At 40.0% G+C, this 27,175-nt stretch overlaps 1 protein-coding gene across 6 annotated transcripts in view; it reads left to right on the top strand.

Annotated features, from left to right (window-relative positions):
• The window catches only part of GLIS1 (GLIS family zinc finger 1), a 208,497-nt gene that overhangs the window by 149,974 nt on the left and 31,348 nt on the right, over nucleotides 1-27,175 (top strand). For 2 of the 6 annotated variants that reach the window (XM_052802611.1, XM_052802609.1), the window contains exons 5-7: nucleotides 15,130-15,291; nucleotides 18,726-18,824; nucleotides 22,656-22,788. In XM_052802611.1, coding sequence (XP_052658571.1) covers nucleotides 15,130-15,291; nucleotides 18,726-18,824; nucleotides 22,656-22,788 — 394 coding nt within the window. Of the gene's footprint in view, nucleotides 1-15,129; nucleotides 15,292-18,725; nucleotides 18,837-22,655; nucleotides 22,789-27,175 lie in introns of all 6 variants that reach the window. The other 4 variants (XM_052802610.1, XM_052802608.1, XM_052802613.1 and 1 more) reach the window with 3 other exon arrangements.

The raw sequence follows: 27,175 nt of genomic DNA, 5'->3' as shown, positions 1-27,175 counted from the left end.
AGCGTAATGGAAGTGTTTATCAGAATTCTGTGTGAGTAAATGATGGGCCGAAGCAGGCCAAAATTTTGGAATAAGAAATCATCTGTTAGGTTCTGATGTGAAGGTGCTGGTAGAATTGGAATAAAAACCATGGAAACTTTTCCATGTTTAAATATAGAGACATGGAATGAAAGTTCTCTCCAGAAGAATCACAAAGCAGTGTAGCCTAAGACCAATGAAAATTAGCCTTTCCTGTGCAGCTGTATGGAGAGCAAGACTGAGACTATTCTTGCCTGTAGAGTGCACACTCAGTGCAAAGATCTCAAGGTGCTTTAGAGAATTAAAACCCAACGAATTAAGGCTCAATGCAATCTAGAGACACAAATGTTTTTATATCTGCATTTTGTAGATGATTAATGAGTCACAGAGAGGACAAGTGTTTAAAGTCTTGCTTTAAATTTGGAAATGCAGTATTGTATGTACTCAGACTGGAGGCTGTACATTGCCTATGCCCTTGAAATAACCTTATTCATCTGCACCTGGAAGTTGTTCTCCATCCACAAAACCCAGTGGGGCTATTTAAAGCCAATTCACAGGTGTCTGAAATTTTACATATAGAGGTGTGAGACTATTTAAAACATATGTGCAGGTGTTTACATTGCAAAGCGCAGGAGCAAGTCTGTGGACGTCCAATTTAGGTTTCATGTTGAAAGACAGGGCTACCTTAAAGGAAGTTCCAGGAACAGGTGGCAAGGTTGGCATGTTCCCAACTATATCAGAAAGGAGATAAACCGTACTATAAGGAGCTTATTTTTATGCTATATAAAGTAAATGCTGGTTGCTTGTTTGATTCTGCCCCCCCGCCCCCAAAACATCTAGGTGAATATTTCAAAGCATAAAGATGCATTAGCAAACTACCTGAAGATGATAATATGTCTGGCATTCTCTCCAGTGTTACGGTTATTGATCTTCTGCCGGACGGCCTGATTCTCCAGAGCACTGCTCCTGGCTCAGTGGCTATACATCAATGACTGATGAGTTCAGGATGCTCTGAAAGTATCTCATGAGGCTTTTGGTGTTGCACAGTCCCTGCTCAGGAGGCATTTCAGTGCAGTCAGAAAGCAAAAAGGACTAAACTGTGCACAGGAGATGAAGTGATTTGCTTAAGGTCACTCGGTCGCAGAACTTAGTAGAACACCAAATCTCCCACAGCTGAGCACCACGTTGTATCCATTGCACGGAACTGTCTTTCCAGTTCAGCACTTCCTAGACACCCAGCTGTCTCTGTTCACACTGCTGGGCTGCTGGCAGATCTGAAGTGATCCCTTAGGTAGATCTGCAGGCAGGCAGGAGCAGTAGGGGTGCTTGGCATGGCACCAGTTGCAAGCATGGCTCCTTGAACCAGGCATGAGTTGTTCAAAAGTGTACTAGGGATGCTAATGGCTTCTGGTTAGAGAGTTTTTCAGAGATGTTATTGCTAGTAGGTGTTTTGTCTAGTTGGAGATGGACAGTTTTGTAAGGCAGTAACTTCTGGAGAGCTGTGTGGAACAGACCACTGAAACAGGACATCTAAAAATTGTCCAGGAGAAAAGTTAGTTCTCCCCTGAAGTTTGTGATCTTGTCAGGTGCCGAGCCTGGCACCCCGAGGAAGCAGAAGCACTTTTTTTTCCTGCTTCAGAACCAAAGTGGACAGGCCAGGTATCCAGTTGTAGCAAGCCCAAGGCTGAAGGCAGCTGCCTTTCCCCTCAAGTGACACAGAGGACTCAGTTGTAGAGGAGAGTGATTATAGGGAGTTACAGCCCTATACACCTCCTTTATCCTGGTTAATCTCTCTAGGAAGTAAGAGAAAGAGCAGTAAAAATGCTTGATTGTCTTAAGCGCCTGGAGTTTGCACATGGAAGAGATAGGAGAGGGGACAGGAGCTTTCTTTGGGTTTGGAAATAGGTTTGTGATAGCCTTCTGCACAGCCTCTGTCCCTGAAACAAATAGGGCAGGTCCCACCAGGAGCAGAGTCTTTTCTTCTGTCCCTCACCTCAGTAGGAGCTGGGAGAGCTCCCCGGTTGGCCATACCAGACCTCCTGTGAATTGAGTAGCTTCAGCAGCAGCAGCCAGGCAGAGCTCAGCATATTTTAAGAGGGGCCCCACAAAGGCTTGAAGTCATCCAGCACCTTCAACACATCAACCCTGGATGCTCTCCAGAGCCAGAAGGTGCAGAGTCAGCATGCAAATGTAGAAATAAAACACATTCAGGCCCTGGGAGGTTTGGCTTGGGTGTGGTCCGAGTTCTGCCTATAGTTTTGGGTCATGTTTTGCCCAAGCTGCTTTGGCCCATGCTTGGCTTTGGACTCCTCATTCTGAACCTCCAATGCAGGACTTGGCAGCACATTTCAAGATGCAACTGTTCTGCCTGGTGCTGTTTGCATAGATAGTATCTGGGAGCATCGGGGCTCCAAGAACAGTGATAGCAGACATAAACAACTTTAACAACAAAATAAACTCTTGCTATCAGAGTCACAAGGCGAGCTGTCCAACACAACATTGGTCTCTGATTTTATATTTAATTTTAGAAGCTGAAACTAAATGTTTTAATTTTATATTATTCTCAACATAACGCTAATTTGCTCCAGATGTCCACTCAGAGCTGAACGCTGCCATTTTGCATAGAAAGCATGTGCGTCAGTGATTTATTCCAAATAGCTTCTATTTTACTGCATTTCATTTTATTCTCAATGAAGTACTTAACAACATGTTTCTCTTTAAGAATCTTACTTAATCATATGGATATAATTTCTTCAATTTACGTTTTCAGTTCTTTAGTGTGGTGGCCACAGGGTGTTTCTTAACCTAGGAAGATTAAATGCACATGTTGAAAGCTGCTTATATTTGATTTTGAGGCACTTTCATTTCAAAGTCCTTCACGTAAGGTACAGAAGTGATTGTGGTTTCCTGCTAGGTTATGGGATGGAGGTATAACTCTCAGGAAAACCTCACAGATACCTTCTAAATGTTGGATAATCATGCATGACAATAACATAATTTCATTTCTTTCAAAACTGTGGTCTACTGAGAGTGTTTAAGACTTTTTTTATTGGGGTTCAGGAAAAAAAAGAGATTTAATTTTCTTGTCATTTCTGGGCTACAGTTCAACATTTCAATTTAAAACCTATTTCCGTTGAGTTCCATTTCCAGTTTTCCCTCAAAATATTATCTTAGAAAATGTCTTTTATTCAGTTATTTATTTATTTATTTATTTAGCAGCATATTAAAAATTATGTGAGACAGCTCAATGTGAAACCTTTGTTATTTGAGCCTGGCTCATTCAGCCATTCCTGTACATGGGCTGCTATTGGTCAAGTATGTCAGGAATGTCCTTTGGCAGTGTCCTCAGGAGCTACGTCATGTGTGTAAAGCAGCTCCTATGAACAAGTCGGTGTGGATATGAGGCTGATCTGAACCTAGGAAGCAAAGTCCAGGAAAGATTCTTACTCTTTCATTTTAAAGCTGACCCTGCATATGTAGTTTGTAGTAAGATAGGACGCTTCTGCAGTGGTTGTACAGTCTAATTCTAACACATCAGCTTCCTCAGATATCAAAACCTGCTCTTCTTCCCTTTTAAAAATAATTTCATCCATATAATACCTTTTCCTCTTAGGCTTTTAGATGGCAGCCTATAACCATGGAATCTAAATTTCGTGAGGTCACATCATTTGCAAGGCTGGTTATTCCCACCTGAAACGGTGTTCATCTGTATTCATTTACATTTTCTTGTTCCATTATTTTTAATCTTGGCTTTTCATTTTTCAGAACTAACCTTGCTGTTATTCTACAATTGTATTAGTTTATTACACTGAATTGTTGACACAGCTGGTAGGGAGCTAAGTGCTGTGGTTTCACACAATAAAATTTCAGACAATATGTGTAGCGCTTCTTTTTCATACATATCATTTGAAAGCCATATGATTCACCAATATGTGTTATTGTTATCCACCCATGTGGGATACAATCTATTTTAAATTAGTGAAGTGACTTGCTAAACTCCCTGTAAACAATAAGACTGTGGGAAAACATTAAGTGCTATTCAGAAAAGAACATTGCTATACTGCCTTTTATCCAAAGGATCCCACAGTGCTATAGAGAATGAAGGGACCTGGCACTGCTGCCACCCCGTCTGCTCTTCAGCAGAGAACTCATCTTCACAATAGACTTTAGAAGGCAACTCTACCACTTAAAACTGGAGCAGGGTTTGGTGAAGATCGTAACTACCCACACTAGCTCAGTGTGCTAGGATGCAGTAAGTCACCGTGAGTGAAAAGTAGCGATGGACTTTGGGGTGTTTGTTACCAAAACCTTGATTTAACATCTCCTTTGGAAGCTTAGGCACAGAATCCAATATAATCGATTCACAGGTTGGTGTGCATCAGCCATTGTAACTGTTGAAGCACATGCACTTAGGGTATGGAAGCGTGAGGTAATGGGAGTGAGCTCAGCCTCTAACAGAAGGCATCACATTATATTGGATTTACCAGAGAGAGGAAGCTTATGTATGGACCATTGCTGCAGCTCAGCTGAAGTATGGTAGTCATTTACAAAGTGCAAGAACAGAATTGTGTTTCCAAACTCTAAAACATGGCTCTTCCAACAATGCAGTGCCTAACCAAGCCTAGACACTGCTTTGATTTTGGCAAAGCCAGAAAACTGACTTCCTTTAAAACAGGTGAGGTCTTGAAGCCATTTTCCTAGGAATACATCTCACAGATTTTCCTTCGAGTAATGAACGTGGCCAAGCAAGATGAAATGAATACACTGCAAGACTAAAATTAATGACTTTGGGTAAAATGAGGAGAAGTTCCTCATTTGTAGGGAAGAGAGCCTGTTCTCTCAGAAGGATAAGATTATTCTTTTCCATGTTGTTACCCTCTAGCTCTCCCAGTGTAAAGTCACCCTGTGGGATTCTGAGGTAGCGTGGCTGGAACAGGTCAGCGGGCGAAGGAGGGAGCCATGTCTCTTGATGTTCTGCTCCACAACCAGGACACAAGAGAAAGCAGAATAACCAACCCGGAGATGATAACAAGCTCCCACCACATTGCACATTCTCTCTTTCCTGGTGGTTCACCAGCAGCTCTTGTAGGGCTCTTTGCCAGAGCTCAGCTCTTCATATGCGAGGAAGTGTTGGACATAATCACATACGTCTTAGCAGATCCCTTGCCTGCCTTGGATTACAGGTTGAACCCCAGTCTTCATTTATGGATATTCAGTTTGGCCCAGGATGGCACAGAAAAGAGCAGGAGCCTATCTGAGCATGGAAAATCCCACCAACTTGTCTACTCCCTTGCCAAGGAGAACCTTGGAGAGATTTGTGTGTCCTTCTTACCACTTTGTGCAAAGATTCATCCAGTGTTGAAAATTTCATGCAGCTTATTGTTAATTTGCAGGGAAACTTTATTCTTCTTAACTCATCTTTAGAAACAACAATTTGATAGAAAAGCTCCATTATGTGCATGCAGAAATGAATACAGGTAGAGTATGAGAAGGACAGTGCCTCTTAGGAAAAAAACCACCACCCTATCTAAAACGGGAGAAACCCAGCAATAAAGCTATCCACTTTCTGAAACAGATTTTGTGAGGAAAATTAATGATCTATGTTGAATAACGTACAAAAAGTTGTATCTGCAACAAAAATCACATAGGTGGGTGGAGAGTTACCTTGCTGTAATTTTCATCTTTTCTAAGAGTTTGGTTGTGGTTGACTAGTTTAGTTAGCTGTAGCCAGAAATTTCCAACTGTAGATCAGTTTTCACCCACAGGATCCTCCTCTGTTTGATCTGCCAAGGACAGGAGCCACTTTGTTAGCTGCAATGACATGTGACAAGCTATGACTGGAAAACATTTATTTATTGGTCTGGACAAAGATATGAGCTGGGTTTCCCAGGATTAAAAAAAAAATAGTAGTCTGGGGGATGACTGGGAAGTTAGGATGGACACTCACTGTTGCTAGATTACACCATACTTGTTACAGACGGGGTCTGGCACATGCTTGTCTCAAATCTTCCTGTGACTGGGGACAGACAGCACAGACCTAATCCAGGATGTTCATGCCTGTGGTGCATTGGAAACCCTTCCTGTTTATAGACACACTGTTGGCATGTTACAAAGGCAGACTGGACTATGTGTGGATCTTTCTCTTTACTGGCTCATTAAAAAAAGAGAAAAATATGAAAAGAGAGGGAAGTTTTTCATTTTGCTTTTCCATATAAATGTTTGTTAGTGAATACATTCAGAGTATTTCAATTACAGTTGATTCTAGTGTCTGATGCCAATGTAACAGCTTAAGATTGTTTGCTTAATTCCTGAATATGTGCATTGTTTTTAGCAAACATTTTTAATTTACATGTTTGTCCTGCCTCTCTTCGAACCTCCCATTGGATTCAGAATGCAAACCAGGACAGGCAGTTTCTCTGCCATTCTCTTTGCAGATGTCTCTCAAAGAATCAGGAGTGAAAAGTGCCCCTACACCGGGTACAAAAGGGTTGATAAATTCCCCAGCATGCATGAATGTCTTACGCTGAAAGAGAGCGCTCAACACATTACAGGAACAGCTTACAGAAGCAGGGTGTGTAATTTTTAATAACTGGGATAAAAACCCTCAGTGACATCTTTAAAATATAAATGCCTTTTCTTGTTTCTTTTATTTCCCGCCCCCCCCCCCCATTTTGCCTTTTCATCTCTTCTCCTTTCAATTCCATTAAGCTTCATTGTACAATAATGTATCACAGTGGACTTTTTTCAATTATGTTTTTGATTTTTTCCTCCTTGTTACTATAAAACTCCAGATGTTTTGAGACTTCATGGTTCTCTGGATATTTTTTCCTTTATTTTAATCTTCTTTTGTAACATGCCACACATGTGGTATTTTGGCCTTTTAAGATGCTACGCTATGCTAATCAGCCATAAGTTTTGGGGTTTTTTTTCTTTCTTTTTGTAATGACTTTTTTTTCCTTCTTGCTGTTGTTCTCTCTTTAATTCTCTCTTTTTTTTTTTTTTTTTTTTTTTCCCCTTCTTCCCAACTGGTTAGTCCACATAGACCTTAATGGATTCTCCCTGTGTCCTGGGGCTGCATGCATTATCTTAAGCAAATTAATTCTTCACTGCAAACTTGCAAACTCTTATACCTCTAAGTAAATTATGAGCACCTATTCCGTCTTGCATGTCGGTGAAATGCATTCTGTACAGAACTGTTTGCAGTGTAACTGGCCTCCCAGACCAAAAGCACAGTCTGTTATTTAAAGATGTGACTAAAATGTGGACCAGAATACAAAGATGTAGGCAAGAGTGTAGGACAGAATTTCAGTAAAGTTTCAGCTGAGATAGGCGTAAATAGGTGATATGTTAGTTGCAAACTGGAATTGAAATGTTTCCTTGGAAAGTGAGGTAGAACAATGACTTACTGATCCAGAGGGAACAAGTTTTTGAAGTACATGTAGTAAATGATATTTTTTGCTAAAAAAAAATGTAAAAGAACTGGAAGGAAGCATTTTAATTTTATTTGTGGTTCTTTGCTGGCATGGCTGGAGAGGCTTTTTAATTGATTTTGTTCGATCTTAATTTTGTCCCCAAAACAAGCAGATCTGGCTTCAGATATTGGAGCAGCAAATCTTGGATTGTGTGTTGTCCTTTAATTTCACATAGCTTGCTAGCTATTCAAAAAATCCCAAATAAATAATAGTTTCCCAATTACATATGAGGAAATAAAGGGACTGACATGTAGATTTCGGGAGGGGTGTCTTCTTTGCTTGTTACATGACCATATGAATTTCACATTTTGTTTTTTAAAATGTTGCTCCATGCAATGTTATTTTTGCCTGCAAGCCATAATACTGCATTCAGTCCAACTGTAATGAGGTTTCAGAAGATTGTTTGGTTTCCAAATGACATATTTAGCAAAACCTTATGGCAAAATTTGTGGCTGTCATGCTGCTGATAGTAAGATATCCCCAACTTTTGTGGTTCATTCTCATATGTTGCAGCAAATAAATGCAAGTACCCCTGTTTTGACAATTGTTTATCCTTCTACTTGATTAAAGAAGGATTACTAAAAAGAACTTTAAGACTAGCAGTGGGGTCTTGTGAAAATAATGGGATGCTCTGATAGTTTCTCAGATATTTGGGGGTTTGCTGGAAAACGTATGGAAAGCTCTTTGCTCACTGAAGTGCCTGACCTACTGGCCCTAGAAGAAATAAATCTATGAATATTTCAGTGCTTTGAACAACACTCACCCCTTTCTTGACAGATGATAATTTACAATTACATGAGCAAGACTTTTGAGAGCCAAAACATACCAGTGCTACTTAGAGACGGGCTAAGACTCGGTGCCTGTCCTGATAAACTGGTCTTCTGCACTCGGTAGACAGCAGACCTTGAGAGAATGCCAGATATACTCAGGAACACAGGTAGACTATCTTTAAAAAACAAAACCCAGAAGCCAAATCTAGGCTGCCTCTGCAGTCAGGGGAGAGGGACAGGCACCTACCGAGCAGGATGCATCCCACTGAACTCTTAGCTGCTGACCTCATGCTGGGCCGACCTGCCCTTCCCCAGGGACTTGGGGAGCTCAAACAACGAGGCTGTTCATTTTTTTTTAGACAGTACAGTGAGAGCGGAGGAATCCCATCTCAGGGGATGTTGGCAGGCAGGTGGTTGGATTTTGCAGTCAGAGAAGTCTATTTGTGTGTGGAAATCACCTCACATGCAGAATCAGACCTGGTTGCTGTTGAAAGCCTCATGACTTAAATGAGTCTGTTGTTACGCCTTGCATGGGCCAGGTCTGCATTCCTCGCGCACCCATAACTCCTGGTACTGCCAGAGGGGGATTCAGGAATGTGGACTTAGGGGCTTATAAAATTCATAAAATTAAAATAAAAGAGACAGCCCAAAGTCTTGTTTAATTCAGTGACGTATGTTGATCAAACACCTCCTCCAAGATTTTCAGTGTATTAGTATTTCCCAGATTCATGGTAATAAGGAAATACGCAACCGGTCAAACAGCATAAAGAAAAATGAACTGCTGGTGCACAATGTGTTGATGTCAGATGGTTGGCTGTAATTACCCTAAAACCCAACAACGTCAAAGATGTATAGCATTTATACTGTGGCTTACTTTTCTAGATTTTTTTTCTTTTTCCTGTTCTGAACCTTTTTACCTTTTCTTCTCCTACACACCAGCCATTGTGCAATAGTCTGGCTAAAGCCCTAAATGCTTTTTTGTAATGCAAATAATAAAACAAGTACAAGCAATTTTTCCCAGGACTCAAATGAAATACCATGTAGAAGTGTCACTTTGCAAACATAAATTGTTCAGACTTCAAAAAAACCCCCATAGAAATTGGCAAGTCCTTTTTCTGTTCCAGGTATCTCCCATTATTTTGTTACCACAAAGGGAAAAAAGCAGCTTCTAACGATTTAAATCTATAAATTTAAATCTAGCTATATGAACTGGGATTCTTTAGGAAGTTGAGGGCTCAGTCCTATGGGTTGCTTTTTATGTACACAAATAGTTCTGTTGAGTTTAATAAAACTCCTTGCATGAGTCATGTTACTCATGCGCAAGTATTTGCAGGATCAGGGCTTTACCTTGTGGCTACAACAGAGACTTAAAAATTAATCCAATCAGAAGTTAGCTAGAAAAAACAAAGCACCAAATCAGATATTTTGATTCTTGTGTTGGGTGGAACAACTAATGTGCTTAAGTTACTGACATTCATAACAGTTTGGAGCCTCGTATGCCTCCTGCCATGTCCCCAACATTAGGCTCAGTGTGCTATAAAACATTGATGCTGTTTAAAGAGCGGTGTGACTATTTCCTCCCCTCTAGAAGGGATACATATCCTCACAGGATCCTTTTTCTCATAACGTGTTTTTCAATAAAATTTTCCCAATTTTGCAATCAGTTGGGAAGAAAGACCATTTCACAATGTTCATAAGGCTTGTAGATGTTTTGACCAGACATAAGATTTCCTATTGATAGTATTAAATGCTTTGGAATGAAATGTTTTGGGTTTTCCATCTGTAGGCTGTCTGAGATGTCAGCAGCCAATATGACCTGCTCTGTCCCTCTGCCTATAAATAAAAGGCAGCTTGTTTAACTGATCTTGCAGCAGAGAGCAGAGGTGTATATTAATGAGCTTTCTCTAATGGCACACTGGACCTATTTAGCACTATGACTGTGAAGGCTTCTCTTTTTCAGTCATAACTCATTTCCTAAGAAAATGTCAGTTATTGCTTTACCTTATGGTCTGAGCTGTTTAGTTTATAGTTTATTTCTTCTGATCTGTACCACTGACAGATATTCTAGACATGACTGTGATTAAATGTGCTTATGAAAATGGTAAACATTTGATAATATAAACCCTCTTGGGAATATGCTGTTATTTCTGTATGGCAACATTCTCAGGTGCATTCGAAGTATAATGTGGAAGCAAAGAAAAAAACATTTTAAGCAGTTACAGTTATTAGATTAAATTGGGGTTTTTTAGGAAAATTTTAATGTGTTTAGATCACTGTAAGATAATTTGGTGTTTTCATAAATATGCCTTTTAAATGCATGATATTGGAGAAGTTACACTCCAGTGAGTTTTCAGTGTAAAATAAAGATAACATATATATTTCTATATGGTCGTGAACTAATTTAGTCCCGGAAATTTCCACAACATATTTTTTCCTGGTAGAAGCCCTATTCTAAAGCAGCAGTAGTTATAAAATCCAATAATTGCATCATGTTATTTACTGTAATCATGTGGCATTGTTTTGTGTCTGTGCTCAGATGTGTGTAGCATAGCAGTGTCTGAAGCACACATTAACAATCTCACAATAAAGACAAAAGTAGTAATTGCAATATAATTATTATTTTTATTGATGAACTTGTTTAAGAGCTCTGTTGACATTTACAGACTTCGAGGATCATGCAGCGTTTGTTACAGTTATCCCAGGCATCAAACGTCAACAAAATGTTTAAGATTGTAGGATTAAGCAGTGACAGATTGGGGCCAGATGTCTGGGAGATACTGTTAAGTAGCCTTCTCAGTTGATCAAATAGCTCTTACCATCCTAAAGCCCTTTGGAAATTGAACATTTGTTCTTTGTAGTTGAAGCTGAGACACTTGTGGGATTGATGGACCTTCCTGGAGGTTATTTGAAAAGGAGAATGAGCACCCCATTTCTCCAGTAGTTTTATTTAGTGTGTATATAAACATAAATACACTCCAAGTAGCAAGGGTAGGTGGACGGGTTAAAAGTGTTGGTGAGTAGCAGTGAAGCCCAAGAATTACCTTACAAAGTGATGCAAAACCAGTTTCTTCAGCAACCCAGTTGAAGTTATCTTGTCCTTGTACAACTGCACAGGTGAGACACTTCCACTATAGGGAAGCAGTGCTGTTTCCACATGTGGACTTGTAGGGAAAAACTGCAAGGGACACAGTCAGCAGATCCAGTGAGAAATAATGGAGTTGAAATAGGTTTTCCTGGAGTCCTTCAAAGTAGAGACCTTTCTGCAGCTCTGAGTGGATTCTCTTAGCCCCGTACTTCTCACCTCTTTGCACCAACTCCTTTCCTCCCTCCCTCTCAGGCCTTTCACCTTTGTATATCACCTTCCCCTCTTCTCATCACTTGCCAGCAAGGTTCTTGCCCCTGCTCCTTTTCCATTGATTTTCTTCATGTTTAGCCAACCCTACCTTTAGCAACCCTGCCTCCTTGAAAATATGACCGCTGGAGCCATATCATTCTCTTTGCTGGTGTATTCTCCCACCTTACATGTTTAGACTGAATTTATCACAGCATTGGGACTGTCCCACTATCTGTTATCCAGCTTAATAGAGCTGGATAGTATAAATAATATAAATTAGGAAATAATAATATAAATAACAAAAGCCCTTAAAGTCCAGGCATATGTGGTAAGGGAGGAACCTGACTGCTGAAGGCATTAGACCCTTGGATTATATGTTAGTACCAAAAAAAGGCTGTTGACCACAGTAAAAGGATAATAAACTCATATTTGTAGCTCTGAGCATTTATGGTAGGGCCTGTTCCTTCTCTTCCTGAAGTCTCGATCCAGCAAACTCTTAAACATATGTGCTTTCATGTGTTTTAAATTAGCTTGTGTTTAGATGTTTTAGGACATTTGCCATTGGAATTTTTGCTACTGACATCAATGAGAATGGAGCTGGACCTTTAATTAGTTTGGATTATTCTGCATACTTTCCTACTTTGCATTAGGCTGTAGATACGGAGTTGAAGACTGGTAATCCATTAGAAAAACATTCTGAGGGTCAAGATCCTCCATTCGTGACTGAATAGCTGAGAAATTACTTGTGTGACCTCACAGGTCTTGCAGGCCTGAGACAACATGGAGACAAGAAGGGGTGTCACTGTAGTGATTCTGGTGCCCATGGGGTATAAAGTGTCCCAAAGACCCCATAACAAGGAGTGTTGTTATATAATGTCCTTCTGGGCTAGGTTTTTTGATGCCTGTATGTAAGAACCAGAAACTCCTTTCGAGAGGGGAGTGGAGCATGTAGAATGGACTCGTGACAGAGTCAGGGGAGGGTCCGCTCAGGTAGGAGGGAAGGAATGGCACGCATGGGAGGATAGCATGAACAACTGAAGGGAAAAGCTTGGTTTGCTGCTCACCTGGGATTCAGGTGAATGAGGTTGCAGAGCTGGGCTGCAAAATAAGTTTGTAGACTCTGGGTCTGATTCTCACCCTGCCTCGTGGTTAGATATTGGTGAGTAAAACTGCGAAGAGCTAGTCCATTGAACTGAAAATGAAAAGTATATTAGTTTGAGGGGGGTGATACAACACTGTGGACACAACACTAATCAAAGGAGACTGAGGAGAAGGCAGGAGATGAAGCTGGGGAACAAAGTGGAAACAAGTGATCTTTAGGACCTCAGAACATTAACTCCATTTGCCAGAGACTGGCTTTAAGGAATGTCTTACGAGAACTATGGATTTGCCAAACTTGGCTTTATTTTTCATGGACTTCAGCATATTTGCACATTTTGGATTGCTTCGTTCTGAATCCTTGCCAGATTTTTAGTGGTGATTAAGAAGAAAGTTTGTTTCTTTTTAAGCCTTGGTGGCTTGGTCACTTTCAAAACTCCCCCGCCTCCCTGCACCAGCAGAAGTGTTCAGAGGGGAGTCAAGGCCAAACAAACTTCTGAAGCCATAGACTGCATGTCTCCAGGTAATTCTGTGGATCTGTCATGATAGTTGTGATGGGGAAAGGCGAAAATATATACATATCAGATAGTTGTCTGCACACATAGACCCAAATATGCTATTTAGACAGATTAAATATCTGCCCAGGGAGTGAAATATTTAGGGCAGTAAAAGCCATAGTGATCCTTTCATGTATGAGCGGCGGGGAAAGGCAGAAATTTGCAGTCTGCCAGGAAACCCTCTGTGTGGGTGCCTGTGTGTTGGAGTGCATTGGTGTGCTTAATTTGTAGTGTGCAGAGCCAATCTGCATCCAAAGGCAGAACACAGCCTGCAAAATGAAGTGCTAGCTTGAGAATCCAGATCACTTTGCTCACTGTGTTGAGATGCTTAAAACACACTAGTTTGAGCAGGATGTGATGGCCCTTTGTCCATCAGGAGTTAAAATTGCCTTTTGTCAGGCACCAGGAGACCAGGTGCCTCCAGTTTACAGCATCTTCTAGGCTCCATCTGCATCTACTCTCCCCTCCTGTCCCTCTGCCTGCAATGCAGAGCTGATGCAACAGCTGAGTCAGAAGTTTGCACGCACCAATGTATATAAGAGGTGTATGCATAACAAATGGAATGTGACAGGGATTGGCAAGACTGCAACTTCTGTGGTGCCATCTGAGGAACCACAGGTAGTGAATGGAAAGCTGCTGAACAAAATCCTGACTCAGCAGAAGGAAGTGACAAAACACTCACTAATTTTGTGAGGGTCAGGATTTCACTCTTTATGAGCACGTATTGTACAGAAAAATCTGGCTTCCAGAAATAGTGGCTTTAAGACACACCTGCCTTCTTTCAGAATTGTTGTTAGTGTTGATATGAAGGTGAATTGGGTTGTGTTTCTCAAATACATTCTTTGAGATCTCAAATCATAGAGGAGCCAGGGTTTTATCTATGTAGACTCTAGAAGATCTGCAGTGCCATGAAGCTGCAATGCAGAGTGGCAAAGTATATGCACACCACCACACTTGAGTATGTGTGCATAGAAGTATTTGTGGACGTGCCTAAGTATCTGAGTGCATTTGATGGGTTTGCTGGTGCATGAATGTGCATATGCATGTCCTTGAGCTCACCTGAGTTAGTTCTCAAAGCCCATCTTAGAGACAGTGCCTCCACTGCAGTCACCTGTTGTCTCTAACACTGAAACTTACCAGTAAGCAATGCAAAACACCCTTCCCTTGGCCTAGTAGCTGGAAATGTTAATTATTTATTTATTCAGATTTAATTTGAAACAATGACTTCCGTTATGAATGCTATGCAGCGTTTTATTCCTGAGTTCTCTAATGAAACGGGTGCTTAAAAAGTCAGAATTGCTCAGGTTACTGATGGTATAAATGCTGAGAACAGATCTGAATGATACGGCTAGTAAAGAAAAGGGTGCAGAATAACAGCAGAGCTCCTTTGGACTGATCTTCAAATGGATCAGGTCTTCTTGTAATAGTCCGTGCTCATCTGCTCCAGTGTATAGTATTTCTGACATCTGAAACCAGGTTCTTACCTGCCACAAATAGCTTCTCTTGCTCTCTTCCTGTAGCAGCTAATTGTTATTGCCCACAGTGTTCCTGTGCCAATTAACATCTAAGAGAACTCATCAGAACACTTGTTCTTTCTTTAAATTTTCTGTTCTGACACCATGTCTTTAAGCATTCAGTACTTCAGACAGAACGTGTGAGATATTTATAACTCTTGTATTATTATTGAGCTACACACCATGTCTTCAGTGACAGATTAAATGAACAGCACAAAATGTTGTGTTTCATCCATAAACTTCAACAGATGTTTGAATGTTGGTTGATTTATTGCATGTCCAACTTGAATCTTACGCTGTTCTCATTGTGGCTGCACATGGCTTATTTAGTAGTACTTTACAACGATTTTTTATGACGTTTTTCAGTTTGAAGGGTGCAACAAGGCATTTTCTAGGCTTGAGAACCTTAAGATTCACCTCCGGAGTCATACTGGGGAGAAGCCATACCTGTGTCAGCATCCTGGCTGCCAGAAAGCTTTCAGCAACTCCAGCGACCGGGCAAAGCATCAGCGAACACACCTGGATACCGTAAGCATGATTTCATACTGGGAGTTGCACTGAGTTTTCCAATGGTCCTTGTACACAATCTGTTCTGCAACTGGAGGGTGACTTTTCACGAGGAGCGTCTCAGAAAACTCAGCTACAGGCAACTGTATTTTTGTTTTGAATTGTATGTGCTTTGAGAAATGAAAAAGTCTTGCTCACAGAAAGGCAAATTCAGCTGTCTAACTCATACTGAGGAATAAGTTACTCAAGAATAGGTTACTCAGGAATAAGTTACTCAGCAAACTCTCCCATTGTTCCTGTTCCAGTAAGAGGAGGCAGCAGTAGAATAAGGTATAGTATGAGTGAAAGCTGAGTCATTGCTGCTGTACTAAATGTGTGTCATCATTGTCTCGCTTCCCATCCTGTGTTGCTTCAATAAAGTCTGTTCTGATTGAATGCAAAAGCAGTTCAGACAGTCGAAGGTAAATGCATCTCAGTTTTGGACATGATTTTGTAAAGGTAAAAATACATCTGTCTTATAACTAGATGAAATTTGTTAAGTACCCACCATCAGAATTAACTGTAAGAAACAAATTCTTTTCTTATGTACAGTTGGTAGATTCTGGCTCAACTCTACAAGTCTTCTCACTTGTCTTGCAGAGAAGATGGGAGCCTGTCTAGTGTCTTAGGCTCTGATAAAATTAAATCACCATATTATGGGGAAAGAAGGTAATCAGACAACTTTGTAGACCGGTTAAGTCCTCAGCATAAAGCTTGTAAAGAATAACCGGCAGAGTTGTTCCTTTGTCTTTTTCAAAGAAGTGAATATATGGTTTAATGTTTGGCCAAGTGTTTATGGGGCAGAACTTTTGAGTTTAATTGATATTTACTTTTTAAGCAGTTACACATTTCAGACAGTACAGCATTAAGGAATGTCTAATGTACATTATGCCTTGCAAAAACAAACAAGTAAGAGAAGCGAGTCAGTCACATTTTCCAAACCAAAGCACACTTACAATAACAATGTTTTATTTATTTGAAAGTCAACCTGAGATATTTGAATTTGTAATTAGTTCTAAAATGCGTCTCTTTTGAAAGTGGATATACTAAATTGGGTGCACAGTTTTGAAATGTAACTGCTTGAATCTAATAAATTTATTTTTCTATTAGCCAATGTCACAAATGGAATGCCATTTATTAGTTTTGAAAAAGAATTCAAATGGTTACCAAAATAAGCAAAAATTCTTATATCTGTTGATCTGTATATTATTGAAGACAAATCTCTTAACTTTCTATTTTCTTTTCTTCTCTCTTTATCTCTGTCTTTATTATCTGAAATGCTCATAAATCAGGAAAAAGGTACAGTAATCATTTTCTACTAACTTTCTTAAATGTCTAAAACCATCATCCATGCTATTCTGTTGCAGGTTCTTTAAAACTGTTTCTGTAGTCCTACAACACAGTAACTAACTTCTACTTACCTGGTTTAATTGAAGTCCGATGGTTTAGCTTAGTGTGTTGTATGCTTATGTGAATGTGAAAAATAAGAGCTACGGGGTGGTGTTACTGTAAAGTCTGCACGTTGCATTAGCTCAGTGGACAAACTAACTGCTTGAAATGTCAAAAAAAAAAGCCATGAACCTTTTTAAGGGTAGTCAGATTTTCATCTAGTTTCCCTATCACTAAGTTGAATGATTCTATCACTAATTTGAATGACATCAATGATTTGAAAAATACTCTGCTAGTTTTTCTGCTGAGGGATTTGTTAAAGTTTTCCATAGTTTTTCCTCTGGTGTCAGTTCTCTGTGTTCCAGACACTCTCAATAAATCTGCTTTGCCCTGTAACTTTCTGGGTAGGTGCTGTGTTAGCCTGTAAGGTCATGAATTGGTGAATGATTCTATTATTCCTTCAGAAATTTCCTGCTGGCTGGACAGAGCAGCAATACTTATCCTCTGGAGGTACTTACAAAGAAAAGGGGTTTATATAGACTGCTTATTCCTTATTGAGTGCATTTGGAATTGGTTTTAAAGCTTTTCAATGTAGGTCACTCCATCATTTATCTTCTCCAAAAGGACAATCTGTAAATCATTTCAGAGACTTACTGGTGTCTGCTAGTTTGATTGAATCTCTGCTAAATCATCTGGAAGTAGGTCCTTCTCCTCAGTAGAAACAGAACAAAGGGAACGTATCTGTCCTTGTGGTAAAAAGGGCATGTCATCACTCCTCCAGAAGCAGAGCAACTTGTTTAAAGGACCTCACAGTCACTTCTCCCAAAACTGGTGGGTTTTTTTCCCTTTTGTGCATCCTCTTTCTGAAACCAAAGGGATTAAAGAATGTGACACTGAGGTCATGACAAACCAGTTTTCTACCTTTGGGAAGACACCAAAAGGACTTACTAGTCCAAGTGAGAAACTAAGGTAATGTTGACAGATGAGGCAAGAAAACAGAGAAAAAATGAATGTTCTGCTCAACTTCAAAACTTTGTGAGCTTTGACTATTTTGCTATCACTTAAGTCAATGGTTACTTAATAACAAGTGCCAGAGTCCGTTTGTTCAACTTGGTAATTGCACATTCATTTGGAGGTTGTGCTGTAACAGAGAGATAGTGTTTCATTTGTTGGGAGTAGGCATAACCAAGAGAAGAACTCAGTGAGGCTTTCAGTCATGGGAACTCCAGAATCAGTACTTAAATTGGAGCATCCTTACTTATTTTTTATTTTCCTGTGAGAAGAGAGCACTGGAACTGCCTGCCCACACTCAGATGGTGTTCCCAGGACATAGTGCTCATGCTGTGCCACAGAAGTGGCAAGCTCTGCCACATGCCAAAATCAGCTGGAAAGGTCTTCCCGACAAAATCAACAATAGAGGATTTTTCCTTCTGTACTGATTTGCTCAGATGTTAATGTTTGATGCAGGTTGTTTGGTTAGGAGTTACAAAAAGAAACATATTGCTGCTGTTATTCAAAACAGGAACAAGGTATGAAGGAAAACAAATGTGTGCAATACCACAAGTTTTGCTTTGCTGCATATGGAACAGTTGCTGTAAAAACTATGTAAATCAGAACTCAAAATCAGAGCTTCTATATTTATAATTATACTAGGTGATCTCATGATCATTCTGTCTACTGTAAAGGCTAGAAAAAAAGTAATGCTCTCAAAACCCATCCAGTTACATCTCATTAGCATTTAATTCAGCCCAGTAATCAATATCCAACATGCCAGAGTATAGTTGTGTCAGGTGCTCTCAGTGCTTGCGTGGAGTGCAAAGTCAGAGCTATCAATGCAGTTCTTCTGTTTGCATCATGTCTGGCTTGTGTACATAGAGGAGACAGAGCAAATTTGGAAGCAGCAAACAGACCAAACAGCGCAGGTTTAACACTGTGTTTCACAGAAACGGCCGTCCTTCAGCACTCTGTATGCTGATTGTAGAGATGCAGAGGAATATGAAATCTTTTCCCTTTTCTCACATTTACAGAAACCCTATGCCTGTCAGATTCCTGGCTGCTCCAAACGCTACACCGACCCCAGCTCTCTGCGCAAACATGTGAAAGCTCATTCAGCCAAAGAACAACAGGTGCGTAAGAAGGTAAGACCCACTAGGCAAAAAGTGACACATCTCCAGATTACATCAATATAGTTATTTTTAATTTACCTTTAGTTCATATATTTTCAAATCAGAGTTCTTCTGCAATATTGCTAGAAGAAAACTTAAGTTGAGCTAATTTTCCTGTTGGTTTTTAATCACTATTGTTAACCAGCCCACTTTATAGTTTCACACTTTCAAGGCTACCACCCTGTAAATTTCAGTTTGTCCCACACTTTGTCTCCAAGCATTTCTTTACTGTTCATCTTTCATACACAAGCCCAAATTCTGCTGTCATTCACATAAATGTCCATGCATTGAGTCTCTGCAATTGGCTAGTAAATACATGTTGGCAGATCATCTAAAACACAAATGAAACTGAGCTAGGATATTATGGAAATCTCAGGAAAGGAGCACTTGTAATAGATAAGAATGAAAACCCCACTTTTCCCACCACATCTGTATTTTAAATGCATTTATAAATCATTCCAAACCCAGATTGCTAGTTATGTTTTCACTCTTATTAGATTCAAATCAGTGTTTTGGTTTCTGTGGGCTAAATCCTAAACTCATTATTGAATGGGGATGCTTACAGGCACCAGCCCAGGATCAGAGACTTGTTTATTACACATTTGTACACACAGTTTGTAAAAAGATGATTGGGACCTCACACAGCTGGTCTGTGATGGGACAGACCATGAGCGTACTTCAGGCCCAGGAGTGGAAGGGAATGCAAGCCTTAGCGAGCAATTACAATTAGTTCAATAAGCAGCAATGACGTCTTCCCCTAGCTGCTTCGGCACTGGCAAGAGCATCACGGATGAGACAGCAAGGCATGTTTAAAGGATGGAGGACAGAGCAGAAATGACAGCCTGACAAGATAGAGCTAGGGAGCAGCTAGTTTGGAAAAATGTCAAAGGTAAGAACTAGATGTACTGGACAGCAAAGAGAGGAACATGTGGAGAAAAGAGACAATAGCAGAAGCCAGGTGATCTTAGCTGCAAAAATTGGGATGAGCCATGAAGAGTGAGATGGATGTCAAAAAGGCCTAATTCTCCTGCTTGAGCACAACTGTGATGAGTTCATACTGATTTGTCCTTGTGTCAGCCATGCCCCTGTCTTACACCCCTTCCCTCCTGCTGCTTCTTAGCATGAATTTTATCCCCTACACTTTTCACTTGGCTAGATTCAGCAATCTGAGCTTATGGTCCCCTCCCCTAGGACAGTTGTCTGTCCCCCAGTTCTTCCTGTAACCCTTCTCTGCGTCAGGTGCATGCAATCTGAGTAACAGTTCCTAGAACATCAGTGTCCAGAGTTGTGCACACTACTTCAAATAGCCAGTCAAGAAACACTCATTGCATGCTGAACGTTGTGCCTGGGAGTAACAATATCCATGCCTAGCACCCATCCAGATGTCTACAGAATCAAGTCTGTTGTCTCTGCATATATCACGTCCAGTCAGAACTCTTACTTAGCCTGGCAGGACTGGAAAGGACTGCCTAGTTTTCAAGCCCAATTTTGTATTATCAGGCCATGTGGTTTCACTACAGCTCTCTAGAAGGCTCCACAGGGTGTGCCGTGCACATGCCTCCCATACCACAGGTTGCAAAATTCCCAACGCTTCCTTAGAGCAACCTTTAGGTCTTAATGAGAGTAAGAGTCAGAAAGCCATAGCAGTAATTGGCCACAGAAAGAGGTTGACTGTGGCACCAAAGTCTTTTGCAACAGCAAGATCTTTGCGACAGGAAGATTTTGTTATATGAAATTCTCAGCTGATTGTGGAAAGCAACCACGCTCCCTATTCCAAAGGAGAGAACCTCCCCATCTTTCCTTCCTGTGGTTGCTGATGTACTTCTTGGGGGAAGGAAGGAGGGAATTATTTCCTAATACCAAACATGGGTATCATCTGTTCAGTTTTGTGTACTGGGCTGAATGCATTAACATGTTAACATCCTTTACATCTGGACAAAGGAACAGTCCCCACTGTTATACCCTGTCACCTGCTGAGACCTATTACCAGTTCTACAGAGGAAGGTGGGAAAAAACCCTAAATCCAAACTTTGCATTAAGGGGCACAAAATACTTCCTGCACAAGCAGCGGGAGGCCTTAAGCATAGAATCAATACAGGACAAATGTAGTACACGCAAATTGCAAACTCAATCTGCTTGGATGTACCAAGATGTCAAATATCCAGGGCTTCATATCTCTGCAATCTCCTAGGAATCTTCCTGCATGCATATACATACCCTCCCATAGACTTATCAAGTCTATCTTAAAATAATGTTAGTTCCTTGCCTCCCACACCTTATATGGTAGACCGATCTAAATCTGCACTCCTCCAGTGGTTTGGAATCATCCTCAGATTTCCTGTCTCATTTATTCATGATAACTTTATGAATACTTGATCCTGTGTCTTTTTTCCTTGAACTTAAAAGGCATCTGAAAAAGTAGCAGATTTAAAGTGCATTTTGATCAGGCTCTCTTAAAAGGGACCAAAGCAAATCTGACTCATACAGAAATAATAAAAAACCCCAAATATTTCACTTAAACATATTATAGGAAGAAAACCCCTCTCACAACTAAGTAAATCTCAGTGTTATTGAAATGGTGACAGTCTACTTTGGAAAAAAGGGGAAAAGATTTGTTTATACTCACTTGCTCATTTTTGGTTATAACTCAGCAAAGGCAGTTGTCTGTTGGTATCAGCATCCCAGGAGTTCTGAGTGGAAATGACTTAGCCAAGAAAGAAAAATTAACAGGCTGCTCTGCCCACATGTCTTGGTTGAGATATGCTACCAAAATGTGCCATCTCTGGCATAAAATAAAATGCCTGAGCTTAGACTTACATCAAAGGAATCCTGAATATTTAGTTCAACCCTAGAAGGTGAATGCAGTGGTAATATTTGATTATTCTGCAAGGCTTTACAAGAACAAAATAGGAGAAAGTTAGCTGTTAATTTAGTAGTAGTTTAATTGGCTGCAGATGCACTTTGTGATCCAAATGTTAGATGTTTATCTTCAACCAACAAATGGGTGTATAGAAGAATTCTAAATAGGTTTGCCTGGACCTTTTATTTAGAATAACCAAACCCAGGGGAGATCGGTATGCAAAACTGTAAATGTAAAGACAGTAACTATTTATTAATGGCTATAGAATATGATGGCTGTTTGTGTAATGTGAGCACTATATTATGACAAAAGCTTGGCAACATCAGCATGTTTGAAAGAGAATTAGAAATGCTTTTCTTTCTTAATTCTCCTCTCCTGCTGTTTTTAATATGATCGACATTGTGGTTTTCAAGAGTTTGCTTCAGACACTTTTGCCAGAGCTTTAATTTACATGGAGAGCAGCTGACATATTGGTGATACCTCTTACACATTACTGACAGTGTATTATTCCACCAGTTCTAATCTGATAAGCACAAATGCTTTTCTTTCCCTATCAAATGTCTTTCCAAGTGTCACAGCTACAAGGTGATGCAGTCCTTTTGCCACAGAACCCAAGAAACTACAGAAAACCTGAAAATATGCAGTTAAATTACTCAGGAAGGTTTGAAGAAACACAGGGTACATTATTTTCTGAAGCAAACTGTTGTTGATTTAAGATTAGCATACTCCACTTGTGTGCTTAAGAAAACCAAAATTATCTCTAATGAAAAATACCAAATAATAGATACATCCTTAATTACACCAAGTTCCTAAGAATGACATTTTGTTCCTTCCTTCTATACATAGTCTTTAAGCAAAGAGACATATGAATTTAATTCAAAGTAATTTGGTTTAATTTGAAATAAAATGTTTGTTTTATCCTCCTCTTGTAGCTAAATTCATGTACTGATATCGAACAAGATGTACTAAGTGAATGCTTAGCTATACAACAACTCCACACATCTTCACAACACATTTTGGATGGGAAATGTGGTAGATCTGTAGGTCATCATGATTTAATTACAGGTAAGAATACTTCTAATAAGTATGGTGCTAAATATGTCATATAATACAGGTTTTAAAACAGAAAAGCTTATGGGTCTGATTTGCCGGTATGTAAGATGAAAAATAACCCAACACCAAACCACCAAATAAAATCAAATAACTTTGTGAGTTGTTTGCTAAGGCCTGACTTTTTTTTTCAGAGCTAGTCAGCCAAATAGCTTCTACCAATTTCATGTGAAGGGGGCAGCAGCCCTGCTGAAAGTCAGCCTCTATCCATTTGTTCTCTTTTAAAAAGTTTGCCTTGGCTTCAGCAGAATGCAGGTGCATGAGCTTTGCTAAAGCCAAAGGAGTGCTCTAGCAAAGACAAAGGCACGCAACAATAAGGTTTTCCAGCTTTTCAGGAGCTGCAGAAATGTTGATGAGGCTGTGTATTATCATGCACTGTGTGATTATAACAGATAATATGGTGATGTATGAATGGAGCAAAAGCTTGAATTTGAAATGTCAAACGTTTTAATTATCTTTTCTAGTATTTAGTCTTTCTTTCATTCTTTCTTGCCTGTCTTTTCTTTCTTTCTTGTGGTTTGAACAAGAGCTGGCCACTTTCAGGGACCTTAGACTGTTCTAAAAACATTTTATAGGAAGAGAAAAAGATGCTTCCATTCCCTTCTGAAAATAAGATCTAGGTTCACAACCTCAGCGGAGGATCCTGAATCAGGGATGTAGCAATCTCAGGTTTAGCCAGCAGAGAGAAAGAGGAACTCTCAAAGGCCGTCAGTTTAACTGTATTCTGCCTCACCCTGTGAAGGCACCCATATCCCTCCACGGATTCTAGAGATTAGAGTGGGGAACCTTTCGCTTAGCTGTTTTCTCTCTCAAGTCTCTTTCTGTCCATGTAACTATTTAGCCCTTTTCCTAATTTTGTTCTTTATTTTATTCTTGGCTTCAGCAACATCATGTATTAGTGAGTTGCAAAGCCTACACTTTTTTGAAAAAATACTTTCCTTGCTTAATTTTGCATGTCCAACTTTCAGATGACGTTCAATGAGAAGAATATGCACATAGACTCTTACTTGCTCTGCTTTGGTGGAACCTACTTTTGGAGAAGTTCATACTACTGCCTTTGAAACTTCTCTAACTCTGTAATATCCATTTCGGGATGAGACAACCAATACTATGCACAAAATTCCGTATTACACCATTCACTTGATTTATAAGCTGTCATTGTTGCATTTTCTTGTGTCATTCTGTCATGTTCCAGACGCATCCCAACATCTTATTCATTTTTTAATGGCAGCTGCTATTAGAACTGGGATGGATATATGGCAACATTTCATATCTAGCACTTTGTATGGTCTGGAGAGGATCTCCAGAAAAAAGATGTAACAGATATTCATCACTTCTTCGTTCTATAATTGTTTAAATAATAATGCAAACTAAATGCAGTTTTGGACAGTCTGTTCCTAATTTTGGGCAGGAATGTGGAGTCTGGTATACAAATGTTATGCCTAAGAGCAGAGGACAGTTTGAATCATAGAATGGTTTGGGTTGGAAGGGACCTTTAGAGGTCACCTAGTCCAACCCCCCTGCAAGGAGCAGGGACATCTTCAACTAGATCAGGTTGCTCAGAGCCCCTTCCAACTTGACCTTGAATGTTTCCAGGGATGGGGCATCCACAGCCTCTCTGGGCAACTTGTTCCAGTGCTTCACCACACTCATCGTAAAAAATGTCTTCCTTATATCTAGTGTGAATCTACCCTCTTTTTAGTTTAAAACCATTACCCCTTGTCCTATTGCTACAGGCCCTATTAAAAAGTCTGTCTCTGTCTTTCTTATAAGCCCCCTTTAAGTATTGAAAGGCCGCAATAAGGTCTCCCTGGAGCCTTCTCTTCTTCATGCTGAACAACCCCAACTCTGTCAGCCTTTCCTTATAGGAGGAAGTCTTGGGATTGCAGAGCAGAGCCAAGGTGAGACACAAAAAGGCAGGGATGCCATTTTTGAAGACTTTACTTTCAAACTTGGTCAATATTAGAAAATGTTCAGTGCTATTAAAATCCAAAATTATTCATAAAATTATTTAGCTTAGAGCTAAATTAATCTATCTTGATTTAAGATGCACTTTATCCTCTTTCAATTCCACTGTGGAGGAGAGGCTTGACTTGGTATTACTAAATATGTTTTAAATTGATTTAGTAACTTAGTACAAGCTTTCCAGACAAACCCTAGCTTGTTTCTGTTGAGGCTTAGAGAAATCCAGTGGTAAACTGGGATTAGAAAACAGAAATGCCTCGTGCTAGTTCCCCTGCACCAAGGGAAGAGCTGATACACTTTATGAATATATTTTGCTTTGTAAGAGCAAAGTAATAAATTACTAAAAATTACCTAGGCAAGAATCTCCTGCTTTTTTTCTCACTCCAAATCTTAAAAATAAAAACAAAAAAATGTATCCTGCTTGACATCTGTTCTCCTTTCTAGTTCAAGTTGCACTAAAATGTTGGAATGCAACTGGTGAACAGAATGGAGTAGAAAGGGAAATAACCCATCATTCTAACATTGTTCCCCTAGGAGTCTGCACTCACGGTTTATATGTGGCTCCTCAAAAAGTGGCAGAAAGCTGGAAGGACTTGGGGGGATTATTTCCATTCTCTGCCTTTGTCGTCTTCACTCTTAAGATCTGTGAGGGCAGCACGTGGCCTCTGCTCTCCACCCTTGACAGTCCGGCATAGTTTGAAGCATGGCTTGGCCTCTTGCTTCCAGGCAGGACAGGAAAGACCAGTGACATTTCCCTCAGAACAGGCTGCACTTGAGAACCTCAGAAATAGCCTCAGATTTCAAGTGACAACAATAAAACAGGAAAAAAGTTACTAGCTTACAGATAAACAGACCATCCGTAACCTCTCAGTGTCATTTCTGAGAACCTCTTGTGAAATCAAGGATTTTATCTATCAATAATACTGGCTTTCTCTGATATGATTTCTTTGCTGATTATATCAATCCATCATCAGGATGTTGTAAAAAACCTAGTAAATCTTCCCTGATAGTTCCATCGGGTCACCCCGTATGAGACCCCATCACATGCACAGTCTGAAAAAGTGCCAGGGAAAATAAAACAGTCTTTCAAATTTTGATTTACAGTGAAACAGAAGTTGCTTCATACTATGTGTAGTACAATTCCATAGGCAAAACTGTTCCACTGTCATTATTTAGGGCATATAAGTTAAAGTGCTGATCCTTACAGAATTATAGCATAAGGACATTCCTGCTGCCACCTATAATCTGCAATGATTGCACATTTGGTGTTTCAAATACGCAAGAGGTAATATTTCTGGAGAAATCAGCTATAATACTCTGTATAGGATATGTATGGATAAACACAGTATATGACGTCCTCTTGAATCCACTTGAAAATATGAAAATGTTCATGGTTTGGGTTTTTGTTTGGAGTTTGGGTTTTTTCTTTTTTCCCTTTTTTTTTTTTTTCCAAAGAAACCACATTATTGATGTGCAGAGCTCTGGGCTTTAGGGATCACTTGGATTCCTGGAGAGTGTCAGTTTTGCCTTTCTCCAAGTTAAAGCACATTTTAAATATGTCAGGGATGAAAGCCAATCACAGAAAAAATGAAATATTTAAAAAGCTCCCATCCCTTGTGTCTGACTTCAAAGCAGGTTTGTGCTTAGGACTGGGTAAGACAGTGAGCAAAAGAATGTTTTGCAGTCAGAGGAACCAGTTGTTTGCTTAGATCTTCCTCCTTTTTTCTTCCTCATAACTAAGATGCTTCATGGCTGCACACATTCAACTCTAGCTGTGCCCAAAAGCTCGTATTGCTCTTGCTGCAAAGGAAGTGTCTCCATTTAAGTAATTCCACTCAGGCATTTTCTCTGGGCATGTTTTATTATTGTTTTGCTGGTCTCAGTTAGCATAAAGCTGGGGGGAAAAAAAGCTGCTAGTCACAGATGCTCAGAGTACTGTTTTGGCAACAGATGTTGAGGTTAAAGGCCAAGCCATTTAAAATATTGATTGATGACATATATTTACAGGCTAAGATGGTCAATGCGTGAAGAGCCCCAAGGTGCACAGTCCTGCAGTGGGTTGCACTTGCAGGAGTAGTCATTCGTAACAGCTCCAAAGGCTTCTGTGTGACTTCAGGTACTCAGAATATTATAGCTTGCTGCTGAAAAAAAGGAAGAAAAACTGTAAAAGAAGTGAAACTTTAGAAGTATTGAAAGTTATACTGAGGCTGGAATAGCAACTGCACTTCCCCCTTTGACTTCTTCCATTATAGAGGCACGTAGTTTCCTGGGCAAGAATCCATGCAGCAAAGGCAGCATTTCTTTCCCCTCAAACAACTCTCCCTTTCTGTTAGGGCTGGCCAGTGGGAAGGACCTTACACACCCGCATATCTGCAGA

Source organism: Harpia harpyja, chromosome 11, assembly GCF_026419915.1.
Source record: "Harpia harpyja isolate bHarHar1 chromosome 11, bHarHar1 primary haplotype, whole genome shotgun sequence".
NCBI classification, from domain to species: Eukaryota; Metazoa; Chordata; class Aves; order Accipitriformes; family Accipitridae; genus Harpia; species Harpia harpyja.
This window is presented reverse-complemented; position numbering and strand designations above follow the sequence as displayed.